Source organism: Podarcis vaucheri (assembly GCF_965113315.1).
Source record: "Podarcis vaucheri genome assembly, chromosome: 5".
NCBI classification, from domain to species: domain Eukaryota; kingdom Metazoa; phylum Chordata; class Lepidosauria; order Squamata; family Lacertidae; genus Podarcis; species Podarcis vaucheri.
This window is the reverse complement of record NC_138763.1, coordinates 88,598,879-88,612,094: the sequence shown is the minus strand read 5'-3', so window position 1 is coordinate 88,612,094 and position 13,216 is coordinate 88,598,879. Positions and strand designations below refer to the sequence as shown.

Below are 13,216 nucleotides of genomic sequence, written 5' to 3'. Positions count from 1 at the left end.
CAGTTTCAAAACTTCAGCTATACAGAAATAATTATATGTCATAAAACGCAACTACATAAAGCAATACTGATATTTTAGGCCACATAATGTGGTTAATAAAAGGAAGTGAATATCTCAGGAATGGGGTGATGGTCTAGTGACTAGTAAGATGTATATGTAACAAGAAGCTGTATTGTAAATTACATTGAACTCTTTAATTGTGAAGCCAGTAGCTCTTTCAGACTTCCACTGACTTGATAAAAGGCAGCTCTTTGGAAAACATTTATTTATTTTTAAAAAGCAGCTGAAATGATGGCTCATTGGCTACAAGATATTGATATTTGTACCTGAAGGAACTCCTTTAGTGCCAGGACTGCTACAGGGCAAATTTGATTAGTAGCCGAATTACATGGGCTCCATTAAAATTTTATTTATTTGTTAAATTTGTATACCAGCTGCCCTCCATCCATAGATCTCAGTGTGGCTCACAACCTAAAAATACAATGGGGATGCTGTCAGAAATTGTCATTCTGTGCTGAGTTCTTCAGCATAACTAGGAAGATTGCTCATCACATGTTGTAACATCCTCCCATTGTGCATTTTCTCATGTAGCATCATTAATTGCCCCTGGCAAGGGCAGGAAAGCACATAACCCAATGATGCCACAAAACGAAGTAACTGATCCTAAATGCTATGGGAAAGAAAAAGGAGATACTGTATTGACTACATCATTGTGCTGCATGCAGTATATATTTCTGCCTTTGTTTGAGTTAAAATTATCATCATTCAGCTGAAACTCAGTACACTATCACCCAAAGAAAAGTTACACTCAGCAATTGGATAAATGTTCCTATGGTGGCCAGAGCAAACTCTGCTGCTTGGTCAGCAACCATGTCACTGCACACAGAAATTGCTAGATGCTATGCAGCTTGCCCTGTGATCTGGCTCCATGCCACCTCGGTAGCATACAGACGCTTGAATTATATTATATGAATTATGTGGGACTGCCTTGATAACATCAGAACTACTCACAACATCACCATTCGTTTCTAACGTGGATTGTAACGACTTGAGCTTCATAACTTGTTGAAATGTGATGGGGCTGGGCTGCTTTTTAACAGATCTGTTTTGTTGTATATCATAATTATGGATTTTTTAAAAAAAATCTTTTGATGGAATTGCTTTATTGTGTATTTTAATTATGTGTGGATATTTTATAATTGATTTTATACTTGTAAACTGCTTAGAAGTCACTTTGGCATGTAAGTGGTCAATCAATCAATCAATCAATCAGAGAAGTGTGTTTTGCAGCTGCTATTATATCTCTGACATATTGCATGACTTGCTATTGGGTGCTATTTACAAACAAAACTAGTTGTTTAGAATGTTCAACCCTGTTAGCAATAAGTTAATGGATATGATGTTCTCCTTTTTTGTTAAATTCTCCTTTTTTGGCTGTCTAAACTATCCTTGGTATGCCTTGGGCTTTGGGCCTGTTGGGATTTCATTAAGAGCGTCTGAGTTGGAGGTAACTCAGGCTTTATTTTCTAATATCCACATTTTATGTTTACCAAGGGATGGGCTTAATATGATTTAGCTTGCTTCTAATTGTGCTATGTATCTAAGCTATTTCCTCCATTAAAATTCTTATCTTCCAAATGCTAACTTCAGTCAAGGATCATTAGTTTCCAAAGTGTCTCTTAAGTGCTTGGAAAGGAGCTGAAGTACCATAATATTTCATTTGGCTACAGCTACTTGCTTGTAATTTGCTCATTGTCCAGCTTAGAATCTAACAGTCATGCATGATCATTCTGAAATGAGAAAAAAGAAAGTGTTTGTTATGACTCCTTTAGTGTAAAGTAGTTAAGATCTGAGGGGCACCTTATACATCAAAATGGAATTGGTTCAGAAATAAATAGACTCAAAATGTGCATTGAAAATGTCCATTAATTTTTAATGACCTGAACTGATTTTTTTTAAGTCTGGAAGCTATGTTCATGGAGCCAGTAGAATATAATGACTAATAGGTTGGATAGGCCTGGTTTAAAAGCTGCTTATCTGTGAATGTGAGCCTTTGATCAGAGGATAGTAAGTTAAACAGTTTCACTGGAAGGTAGGGAAAATGAAGGATGTATTTCATAAGTAGGTGGCTACCATAAAACATAAAATTGCTTAGCCAGTTAAAATGATTCATATACACCTTGTTTTTCAAATGCACACACATCCATTTATTGGAAACCTAATTTTCAATATGTTTTGTGAGTGGGTGGGTGAGTGATGAGTATTGGGCCAAAGCTGGCTGTTGTTCTGGAAACTTGACCTTCAATTTAGCTTCAAGCTCTGTACCCTTTTGGTGGTGTATGTGGTTTGCTATGTATTGCACTCTGATGCCACAGTGCTGCAAAGGGAATACTTACAGACAAATACAAGGGCACACACCCAGGTTCAGAAAACGGGTCATTACCGTAAATCACTCTAATAGGCTACTGCACAAAGGAAAAACCCCTTACTATTCAGCAGCTAGCGAACCTGTTGGAACTTGTACATGCTTTGTGCTTGCAAAAGATGCAAGTGCTGTCTTTAGCAGCTACTTACCTTTTAGAAAATGGGATGCTCTGAGGTCCCTCACTGTGTTCAATTTTTTTTGCCATACTCATCTAGGTCAGGTGATGGGTGAAGCGTCAGCCTTTTACAGGCTTTTTCTAGACCAATATTGTGATAAGGGAGGACTGCGAGAAATTTGAGAAACATACTGTATACTGAGGGGAGAATATTTGAAGGAGATCTGAGAACTCTTTGACTTAAAGGAGGGTACCCACCAATCTCAGCTATTGAAGGAGCAGTCACTGAAACCAGGGCATTTGCATCAGATTTGTGGTTCGGTATCCCCTCTTTGTTGGAGAGTTCGCTCTACCCATGGTACCTATCTTCATATGTGGTGAGAGTGCCAGGTTGTTAGTAAGTTTTGGGGTGATGTTTCCTACACAATTTTGAACTTTTAAAATTTCACAGTGGTTAAAGATGCCGAGTTGGCTTTACTGTCACTATTTAAGGAACTTAATAAATAAACATACTATTCAAACCATTGATGGTTCACCACTTCGTGGCTGTTCTTATGGAGCTTACTTTTCTGTGGAAGAGAGATTGTCAATTAATTAGGCAAAATTGGCTTGGTAGAGTCTGGAAAACAGTGCTTGCTGAAAAACTAACACAGCATTGCTGAGTGGTTAGAGATGAACTTGAAAGAGACAATTTTTATGACAATTTCCTTTTCTTGATGAACTCTTCTGCAGGGATCCCCAACCACTTGCTGCTCAGCATTTTGGGGGGCGGGGGAGGTTATTTGTATTGACATGTGTTTTATGGGGGAGGGGAGCCACCTTATTTCTTTTTGACAATTGATCTTTGTTGGTGGTTTGTGCGGGTGCAGTTTGGTTGCAAGCCTTATGGACTTTTTACTTCTGCTTGTTTTGTTTGTACTTCCTTAGCATGCGAAGGAGGGAAATGGCATTATGTTATAGAGGATGCATAGAGACTTCTTATCCTTCTCAGAATTTGTACGCCCAAACTGTAGTGCCTGCCTTCTTAAAGAGTAGCTCCCATTCATAGTACAGAACAGCAAGAAGAAAAATATATATGTGAAAGACTGAAGAAACTAAGCCCCTTCTTTATTTTGTAAAATGAGCACTTTATGTGACAGGGATCCATGAATTAGAAGTCCAAATGTATTAAATGTTTTTTGTCTGTCTTAAAAGTAGAGGCTTAGATAGAGATAGAAAAAAATGTGCATACGTAGATGTTGCTGTGAAACAAAAGAAAAAAAGAAGTATCATGATACGATTTTCCAGATGGATGAGAAAGTCTCTCTCCCATTGGTGTACATTTTCTGTTTTTTCTTAAAATCATATTCTGTTAATTTTTTTGTGCTGCTTTGCAACTGTTTTAAAGCTGTTTTTATTAAATTTTGTACATCACATATGTGGAAACAGGTTAATAAACAATACTAGTAATGTTGGTTATTGTTATTATAAACTTACGTTAGTGTGTCCAGTGCATAATAAAGTCAGTTATATTTTCACTTCCAGGCTCTAAAACTGAAAATGGATTTGAGTAAATTTCTGATTTCAGTAACTCTCTTCCCCTCTCTATTTTCAGATATGGGTTGAAACCAAATGACCAGATCTTGGCAGAGGAGAAACACAAAGAGCTGTAAGATATTAAATAAGTTATTTCTTAAAATTGTGGTTTTAGAAGTATATGCTTCTCCTTTTTTAGCTGGGAAAGTTGCTCTTTTAAAACTGTTTCAGACAGATGTGGTCATGGTGAAAACTGCTTTGCTCTCTTGGCTGCTGCAGTTGTATGTTTGAATGCTGTCTTTTGTGTGCGTGTGTGTGAGAGAGAGGAGAGATGTTATTGCTTTCTAAAAGATGACATTTGAAATGTGCTCACAGACAATAAGTTAGATAATGAATTATGATCAAATCTGCAAGCTAATAACTTCTGATGAAGAACTCTAAAACATTCTGGTTGGGAGGGCGGAAATATTGGATGACAGCAAGTTCCAGCAAAAACACACTAAGTGTGCACAGCTTTTGCAACTGTTACCTTCCTTTGTGCTTGTAAGTATGGTTTTGCTAAAAAACTTAAGTCCTGAAAACTAAGCCCACCTAATCCTGAATCCTGTTCTCACAGTGGCTGTTAGTTATAATGTTAGAGGTACCCTTTAAATACTATTGACATCAATAAAAAGATATTTTGCAAAGTCAGATAATCTGTATCTATCGGCTTCTGTTCTTAAACTTAAAATAGCATTGGCTCAAACCATGCTTGTGCTCTTTTGCCTGCCTTCCTCTTAGCTTCATAAACTCAGTCCTGCCATAAGCTCATTCCTGTTTGCAAACCATGGTTTGGCATGATGTCAAACTCGTCATTTCTGATTCTAGTTGGCTTCCTTTCTTAACAAAGCTTTGATGTGATGTTTGATCTGGACCTTGCTCTGCACAATGGGAAATAGCAAGGTCTGAAAGATATTTCAAATCTTAGATAAAATGTTAGCATTGTATCTTTCTACAGTTTGACTACTCTCAACTGCTAAATGTGCCACTGCTATTACAATGGCATTACATGAAGGGGGAAGACTAAAAATAAAAGTACTGTTGGCTGCAGTCATCTTAAATGGTGCATGTTATGGGGGAAAACTAGTAAAAGGAGAACTGTACTCCATTCTATTTGTTTTGGAGTGTGGAGGATGACCTGTGTCTGGTTTTAAAAATACTCACATAAAATTATGTTTGTTTCCAAGTGCTGTTTATCCGTTCCGTAATGTGGGAGGAAAAGCCTCTGACTGATTCCTTGAACATTTTTTTCCCATTCCTATTTGTAAGAATCCCTTCTTTAATACAGGCTTCACCACTCTTTCTTTAGCTGCCCATTCTGGTGGCTTCTCTTCCACTGAACGTAATAATTCAATGAAGATTCTTAAACATGATGATGGTAAATATAAATGTCTCACTTGAGCTTATCAGTTGTTTGGTGAAAATACTCTTTATACAGTGGTACCTCGGGTTAAGTATTTAATTCATTCCGGAGGTCCGTACTTAACCTGAAACTGTTCTTAACCTGAAGCACCACTTTAGCTAATGGGGCCTCCTGCTGCTGCCGCGTCGCCGGAGCACGATTTCTGTTCTCATCCTGAAGCAAAGTTCTTAACCTGAAGCACTATTTCTGGGTTAGCGGAGTCTGTAACCTGAAGCATATGTAACCTGAAGCGTATGTAACCTGAAGCGTATGTAACCCGAGGTACCACTGTACTTCTATCAAGAAGTACAGTTTTACACCATAGAATGATTTATACTTTTTTAAAACAACAGCAACAGCAATCCCACAAATGTCGTTGAATCTCTGTTACATCTTTTTCCTGAGAATATTTGAAGTGAACTTGAGTTGCATGTTTAAGGACTTTCAATTCTAAAATTTGTTCTGTTGCAGCAATATATAAAAAAACCCCAGCTGAAAGAAGATAATTTATTCCCCTACCTGCAGTTCTTATTTTGGACACATACAAAGTAATTATTGTGCATTTGTCTGTGGAATATTTGTCCATTTGAAAGTGACCAAACTTTCTGTTTCATGCTGAGTTTGTGTTATTGCGGATCTGACATCCTGTTTCTGTAATAAAATAAGCACTTCTATTTGTGAACAAAGTGTGCCTTTGAGGTTGTAGCAGATAGCACCCTTCCTCTATAATATTCTTGAAATATTAACAGCTTTTTAGTCCTTTTTATTAAAAGGGTATGGAAGGGTGTGAGTGAGAGTGCAGAAATGACGGGGAGATCGTTTCCTCCTCCATATTGTGATGTCCTTTCTCTCCCCCCCCCCCCCATTTCAGAGGGATGTGGTTAATTCTTGCCTTCCTGTTCAATGAAGAATTATCTTCTTTAAAGCGAAAGGCTAAAGTTCTCAGCTTATTTCTGTGCCTTTTTAATACCTGGTTCTCAGCAAGCAATAATTGAGTAAATGAAGCTTTTGCCAACTTAGAGATGACTATGTCACAGACAATTGGTAACTTGCTGTATTATGTGACCCACACCCCTGGGTTGACCTGTACATCCAAGTCTGGACTGCAGTGACATCCCCCACACCAATTTTGTGCATAGCTGGGGTTGTTTAGGGGGGCACTTTTAAGAGTATGTGAGGGTCACTCCTATGAAAGTCTATATAATAAGCTTCATAGAGTTCAGAAGGACTTACTTCCAGGAAAATGTTCGTAGTAATGCAGCCTACATGCTTGTGTCGTTTTTAAAACATGGGACACAAAAAATATGCCTTGAGCAAAGACAGAATGTGCTTACATGAGCAATACTCTGTCAGGGGTTGTAATTCCCTCCCTCCCTCCCCCCCCTCTCACACACACACACAATTTCACCAGGCAGATGCATGAGCAATGAGGCTAATTTTGTTCTGTTGTCCCCTGCACTGTAAATTTCACTTTGCCATGGCTTGCTAGGTGGCCCAAAGAGTTTCTATAGTGTCATGATCTTTGAAATTTAAAGAAAAAGCATTTAGAGTAGATAGATTTTTTATAGGGTTTTCAAAATGCCTACAAAATTGCCTGTTACAGCTGGAACGTGCCTGGGATGCGGTTCTTGGGCTGCCATGTGATTGACTCATGACTAAATGAGATAATAGTCTGGTTTGTTCCCCATAAAGCTCAGTTTATAACTGAGGATGGATTTCTGAAATGTCTCTTTTTAGTAGGTCAGCTTGGCACAGATGTGACTGAGATGCAGTAGCTGAACATCAGCCCCTCACAGTCAAAGAGTTTACAGAAGCACTAGTGAATGCTTCTTAAGAACAACACAGCCCGGTTAATCTGCAGGCATCCCTTTATAGATTTTGTTGTTCTGTACTGCTTAAAAACACAGGGATGCGGGTGGCGCTGTGGTTTAAACCACTGTGCCGCTTGGACTTGCCGATTGGGAGGTTGGCGGTTCGAGGCCCCGCGATGGGGTGAGCTCCTGTTGTTCGGTCCCAGCTCCTGCCAACCTAGCAGTTCAAAAGCAAGTAGAAAAATAGGTACCACTCCGGCAGGAAGGTAAATGGTGTTTCTGTGCGCTGCTCTGGCTTCACCAGAAGTGGCTTAGTCATGCTGGCCACATGACCCAGAAAAACTGTCTGCGGAAGTGGACAAATGCCAGCTCCCTCGGCCTGTAAAGCGAGATGAGCTCTGCAACCCCATAGTCGTTCGTGACTGGACTTAACTGTCAGGGGTCCCTTTGCCTTTACTGCTTAAAAATGTTTACTGTCTTGTGTGAAACCCAAATGTTTGTGAGTGAGGATAGTACCACCAGAAAGAGGGTAGAAAAGCTTTTGGATTTTAAAGCAAAAACTTCCACTAAGCTCTTGAGACTTCAGTAAAAGACCTGTGCGGGAGGTCAGTTGCTTGCTAGATAGATGACATTCTTTCTCCATCCCTCCTTGTGGTAGCAGAGGATCTAGAGAGAAGAAAAACAAAAAATACACTTTTATCTTTCAGCAGAAGAGGGAATTTCCCCTAGCTACTCGCATGTGAAAGTGTAAACCCGACCAATTGTTTTAAACTGATATTGCTGGCCAGGAACCTTATCACAGCATTTCCCAACCTTGGGCCTCCAGCTGTTTTTGGACTACAACTCCCATAATCCTCAGCTAGCAAGACCAGTGGTCAGGGATGATGGGAATTGTAGTTCGAAAACAGCTGGAGGCCCAAGGTTGGGAAACACTGCCTTATCAGATTCCTGCCAGTCCTAAACACTTCAAAACACATGCTGAAGTGTTGGTATGCCAATATGCTGTTCATGACTCAACGCTAGTGGAAGTGAAAGCCTCTCCTGTAGAGGATACTTGGAATTCTTGAATCCCTCCACAATTGATTTCTAATTGATCTTACACTTGCAATGTACTGTCAGTTCACTGTGTCAGGTTGCCAAGCCATGGAACAGCACCAAGAAACCAGATATGTCGTCCTTTGAATTCTGAAGAGCACACATAGCAGATAGCAAATGTTTAAAACAGTTTCAATGCTTAGCATGTTGCTTTTACTGTCTTAATGATGTAAAACAAGAACTGCAAAGCTGTCATGACTTTTGAAAAGCTTTCTAGAAGTACTTGTACTTGATAAAGCATACTTGCAGCTTTGTACGTTACAGCCCATGTGCAAAGGCTGTCAAATGTCTGCATGCTGTGACTTTCTGCATGGGGATCGTACCATTTGTGAGCCAAATAATCTCTGCGTGCCAACTCTGCATGTATTGGCAGCCATGGGGCTGGTGTGGATGCTTGCTACAAATTTAGGCCGTGGATATGATAAATTTTCTAGGTGGTTTTCAACAGCCTGCCTTGGTAAATTGTAGGTTATGAAAGTGGACATTAGTGGATAGGAAATGAAAATACTGTTTTGAGAATAACAGCAAAAAAAACCAGTCACAATTTCAGTAAAAAAAATTATTGTGGAGTACATGGAGAGTAGTGCTTATAAAGAGTGTATCTTGCAGCCTGATTCTAACAAATTGTTTTGGCTAAGCTAACTTTGTATAAGGGATGCGGGTGGCGCTGTGGTCTAAACCACTGAGCCTCTTGGGCTTGCCGATCAGAAGGTCAGCGGTTAGAATCCCCACGACGAGATGAGCTCCCGTTGCTTGGTCCTAGCTCCTGCCAACCTAGCAGTTCGAAAGCACGCCAAAAAGTGAAACTAGAAAAATAGGTACCGCTCCGCGGGAAGGTAAACAGCGTTTCTGTATGCTGCTCTGGTTTCTCCAGACATGGCTTAGTCATGCTGGCCACATGACCTGGAAAAACTGTCTGCGGACAAACGCCGGCTCCCTCGGCCTGTAAAGCGAGATGAGCACCACAACCCCAGAGTCATCTGCAACTGGACTTAACTGTCAGGGGTCCTTTAACTTTACCTTTTTTAACTTTGTATAGAATTGGAATGCCAATGGTGTAGCTTTATATTTCCACTGGAAATATTAACAGGTGTGGGTGGGTGTTACTTCTTTTGGTTTTTTTATATAGCAAGTATGCCCTCGAGATTTTCTTCTTTTCTATAATTCTCATCAACCATAGTCAGCACAATTGGAGTTGTGGTTAAAAACATCTGGAGGGCAACAGATTAGGAAAGGTTGGTGTAGCTAATAGCATGTGAAAATAAGCTTGAAAACACACAGTTTCTCACGAAATCTCAGATTCAGGGCAGTGTGGTGTGGAGCTGAGGTAGATTTCTGGTGGTCAAAGGTGGTGCTTCAGTGCTCTGAATAATTTTTCCTTGTGGGTATCAGAAAGAGATTACACAGGTTTGTTACAACTACTTTGTTCAAATGGCAAAACTTGAGCCACCTTTTGATGTTAAATTTGGATTTAGTTCTTTATTACAAAATGTGCACAGCTCTGTTTATAAGCAGATAGAGTTGTTATGAGAAATATATTGTATGGTACTTCACTCAGTGTAGTGAAGGAAGGTACACATCCCAAATGCATTCTGTACCTATTTTGGTGTGGCAGCTATGTCATCCTATGTGAAGGGGTTCTGGCAATAGCATTGGCAGGAACTGAGAGATTTCTGTCTGTTGGCAATGGAGGACAAAAGCTATTAATATATGTCTTACATTCTGGACTTTTAATTCCTGGATTGAATTAACCTATGAATGAAATTGAAGTTTCCTGCATCTACGATTGGCCTATTCATCTTGCTGCTAACTGTAGGTTTTTCTCCTGCCCATGCACTTTTGCAGTGCCCGAGCTGCTGAAAAAGAGACGCATATTATTCTGGTTCATTTCTTTTAATCAAATCGTGCTGTGCTGATGATGCAAATGCACAAGTTAGACTTTTGAAATTGCAGTGTAGTTTATTTTGAAACTAATAAACTACAGTACATAGATGATGCCACTAGAGGTCATGATGTGCATTTGAAGTGGAGTTGATTTGTGTATGCTTTTCAACTGGGAGGCAGGATATTGCACTGTGACCTTCTGCCTACTTGAATATTTCACATCAGCTTACCCCCTGCCCCGCCCCATATACATCATATAGTGCATATATTCCCAGGCTCATTCCATTGCACTTTAGTTTGGAAAATGATGACTGAAAGCTGCCCTTTCCTTCCTTTTTGTTTACGGTTTGTTTCAAAAGTGTGCAATTGTAAATTTGTCTGCTTCGTACTGGACAAGATCCTGGCTTGTTAGAATAAAAGGGCAAGGGTTACATAACCTTGGATTGGTAGTTTCAGTTAAAGTCTGTTTCTCCAAAAAAGGAAACCTGAAAGGTGCTCTCAGAGCTGCTTTAGCACTGAGCTGTGAATTGGGAAGTTCAAGGTTCAAACTTTACCACTGCCATGAATTCACTATACGATTTTAGTTCAGCTCATAGGTTAGATTACTGCAATGCGTTCTGTGTTGAGCTGCCTCTGGAGACTTTTTGGAAACTTCAAGTGGTGCAGAATTTGGTGGCCAGCTTGCATATTGGAGCAAGGCGGTTTGAGCATATTACACCGATTCTGGCCTGACTGCACTGGATGACAATTAGTTTCTGGGCCCAATTCAAAGTGCTAGCTTTGACCTATAAAGCCTAAAATGGCTCAGGACCATAATACCTCAAGGTCCACCTCATCAATATAAACCAACCCCAAACCTGCAATCACCAGAGGCACTTCATCTTTAAATACCTGGGATAGCTCAGTTGATAGAGCAGTATTATTATTTATTATTTATTGAATTTATATACTGTACTGCCCTATACCCGGAGGTCTCAGGGCGGTTCAGGAGACTCTTAATCTCAGAGTGATGGGTTTGAGCCCCACGTTGGGCAAAAGATTCCTACATTGCAGGGGGTTGGGCTAGATGACCCCTGGTGTCCCTTCCAACTTTACATTTTATGTTCCCCTTCCACAAGAGGTCAGAGGGTGACAATATGAAAACAGGCCTTTTCTGCAGTAGTTGTGGAATGTTACATACCTTGTTTGTGAAATGTTAGATACCTTTAGGTGCCAGGAGAAAATGTTTTTTCTATAACCAGGTCTTGGGCTGATTAAACAATCTATGGTATTTTAAATGTGTTTGGGGAGGGGGCTTATTTGTTTGCTTTTTGTATGTTTTTTTGTATTTTAGTTTTTTAATTTTATGTTGTCCCCTGCACTGTGATCTTTGGATGAATGGCAGTATACAAATTTGATAAGTAAGAAATAAATATCTCTACCAGTCTTAAATCTGCAATATGGGGATAATAGTGACTTATCTTACAAGGGTTGATATACAGATTACTATGGGAATATTTGTGACATGGTTTGTAGCTTTACATAACTGTAGAAACTCATCCTATTTTGTTCCTTCCTTCTGCCCTGGCAAGATTCCTTTTTTAATAAAAACAACAGAAGAGAAAGGCTTCAAGATACACTGGAAGTATGCACCTAATTAGACCCCAAGCATTCTGACTGTGAAGACTTTTGCCAGAGGCATTATGAAAAATGTAATTTCATACATTCATTTGGATAAAGTACTGTTTTCAAAAATATCTCTCCAGCACATCGCTGGGACAGGCCCAAGGCAGCTTGTTCTTTCCTCCGTTTTTCAACATCTTGATTACTATAATGGCAAAGTTTGGCTGGTGACACATTGCAATGTTGAAATGCTGCTATCGCCCAGCCCTAGTTACAATCAAATACAGCATCACTGTAGTGTTGTGATTTCTGTATGTTCAGGACACCACCTCAGAGGTTACCTTGCCATTTTTCTCCAGAAAAAGTAAATCAGAACATTTTAAAAAACGAAACAAAACCAGAAGCCCATGGTTTAATTGGATGTTTGCTTTCATGGTTAAATGGCAAGTTGCTACACTTAGGAAGCTGACGTAGTTAAAACAAGTGTAGACAGCTATGGTTGCATTGGACACTGGGGACTAATAAATTTGGAGCAAACAGCTGTTAGCATAGGAGCATTCAGATTTTGATGCAGATATTGCCACACTTACTTTGTGTCTCAGAGATAACAGATCTTTGTGATGTTTCTGTAAAGCAGTGGAAAGATGGGCAGCATTATAAGAAAATGTTTTTCTGTATGAATGACATGTTTGGCTGAGGGAAAACAATTATACTTAATTTGAGCTTAACATCCACAAACAAGGCCTAATTTATGTGGGGGTTGGCTCCCTCTGTAGTATTTGTTGAAAACTGCAGCCTGTCTTCTTGCCCTGCATTAAAACTACTCCCATGCAGAATGTCTCAATTGTCTTTTGTGCTCTGTTACCTCAAACAAAACGGCCAAAGAAAAATTTCAGCTAGTAGCAGTGTTTCTTGAGCTGTAAAATTGAGAATGTTCATCACGGTCTGAAAAAAAAGTATTTGCCTGTGATGCCAGGAGTGGCAGTTGCACATCTGGGAAAGCACCTACTCATGGCTACGACCAGGATCAAGTTCCTACAACAACCCAGGACTCCAGCCCAGACCTGTTTTCTCTTGCTCATTTCTTAACCCCAAACAGCGAGAGAGAGATTTATTACTTGTTGAAGAAAGAAGCACACTGTATTGCAGTCACTGATGACACCACTGCCTCTGTTTACTCTGCGCGACTAGGAAAAGCACATCCCTGCATCACCTAGCGGCAAGGTACAAGCCAAATTCTAAGATTATTCTCTTCCATCACTCTGGCCTTTTCCACTAATGTTCTCCAGCTTTACCAGCCCTCCTCTTCCTTTCTTTGTCTCCATCTT

General features: G+C 39.8%; 1 protein-coding gene across 3 annotated transcripts in view; it reads left to right on the top strand.

Annotated features, from left to right (window-relative positions):
- The window catches only part of ADK (adenosine kinase), a 201,487-nt gene that overhangs the window by 23,847 nt on the left and 164,424 nt on the right, over positions 1–13,216 (top strand). For all 3 annotated transcript variants that reach the window (XM_082223636.1, XM_082223637.1, XM_082223635.1), the window contains exon 3: positions 4,135–4,188. In XM_082223636.1, coding sequence (XP_082079762.1) covers positions 4,135–4,188 — 54 coding nt within the window. The remainder of the gene's footprint in view (positions 1–4,134; positions 4,189–13,216) is intronic.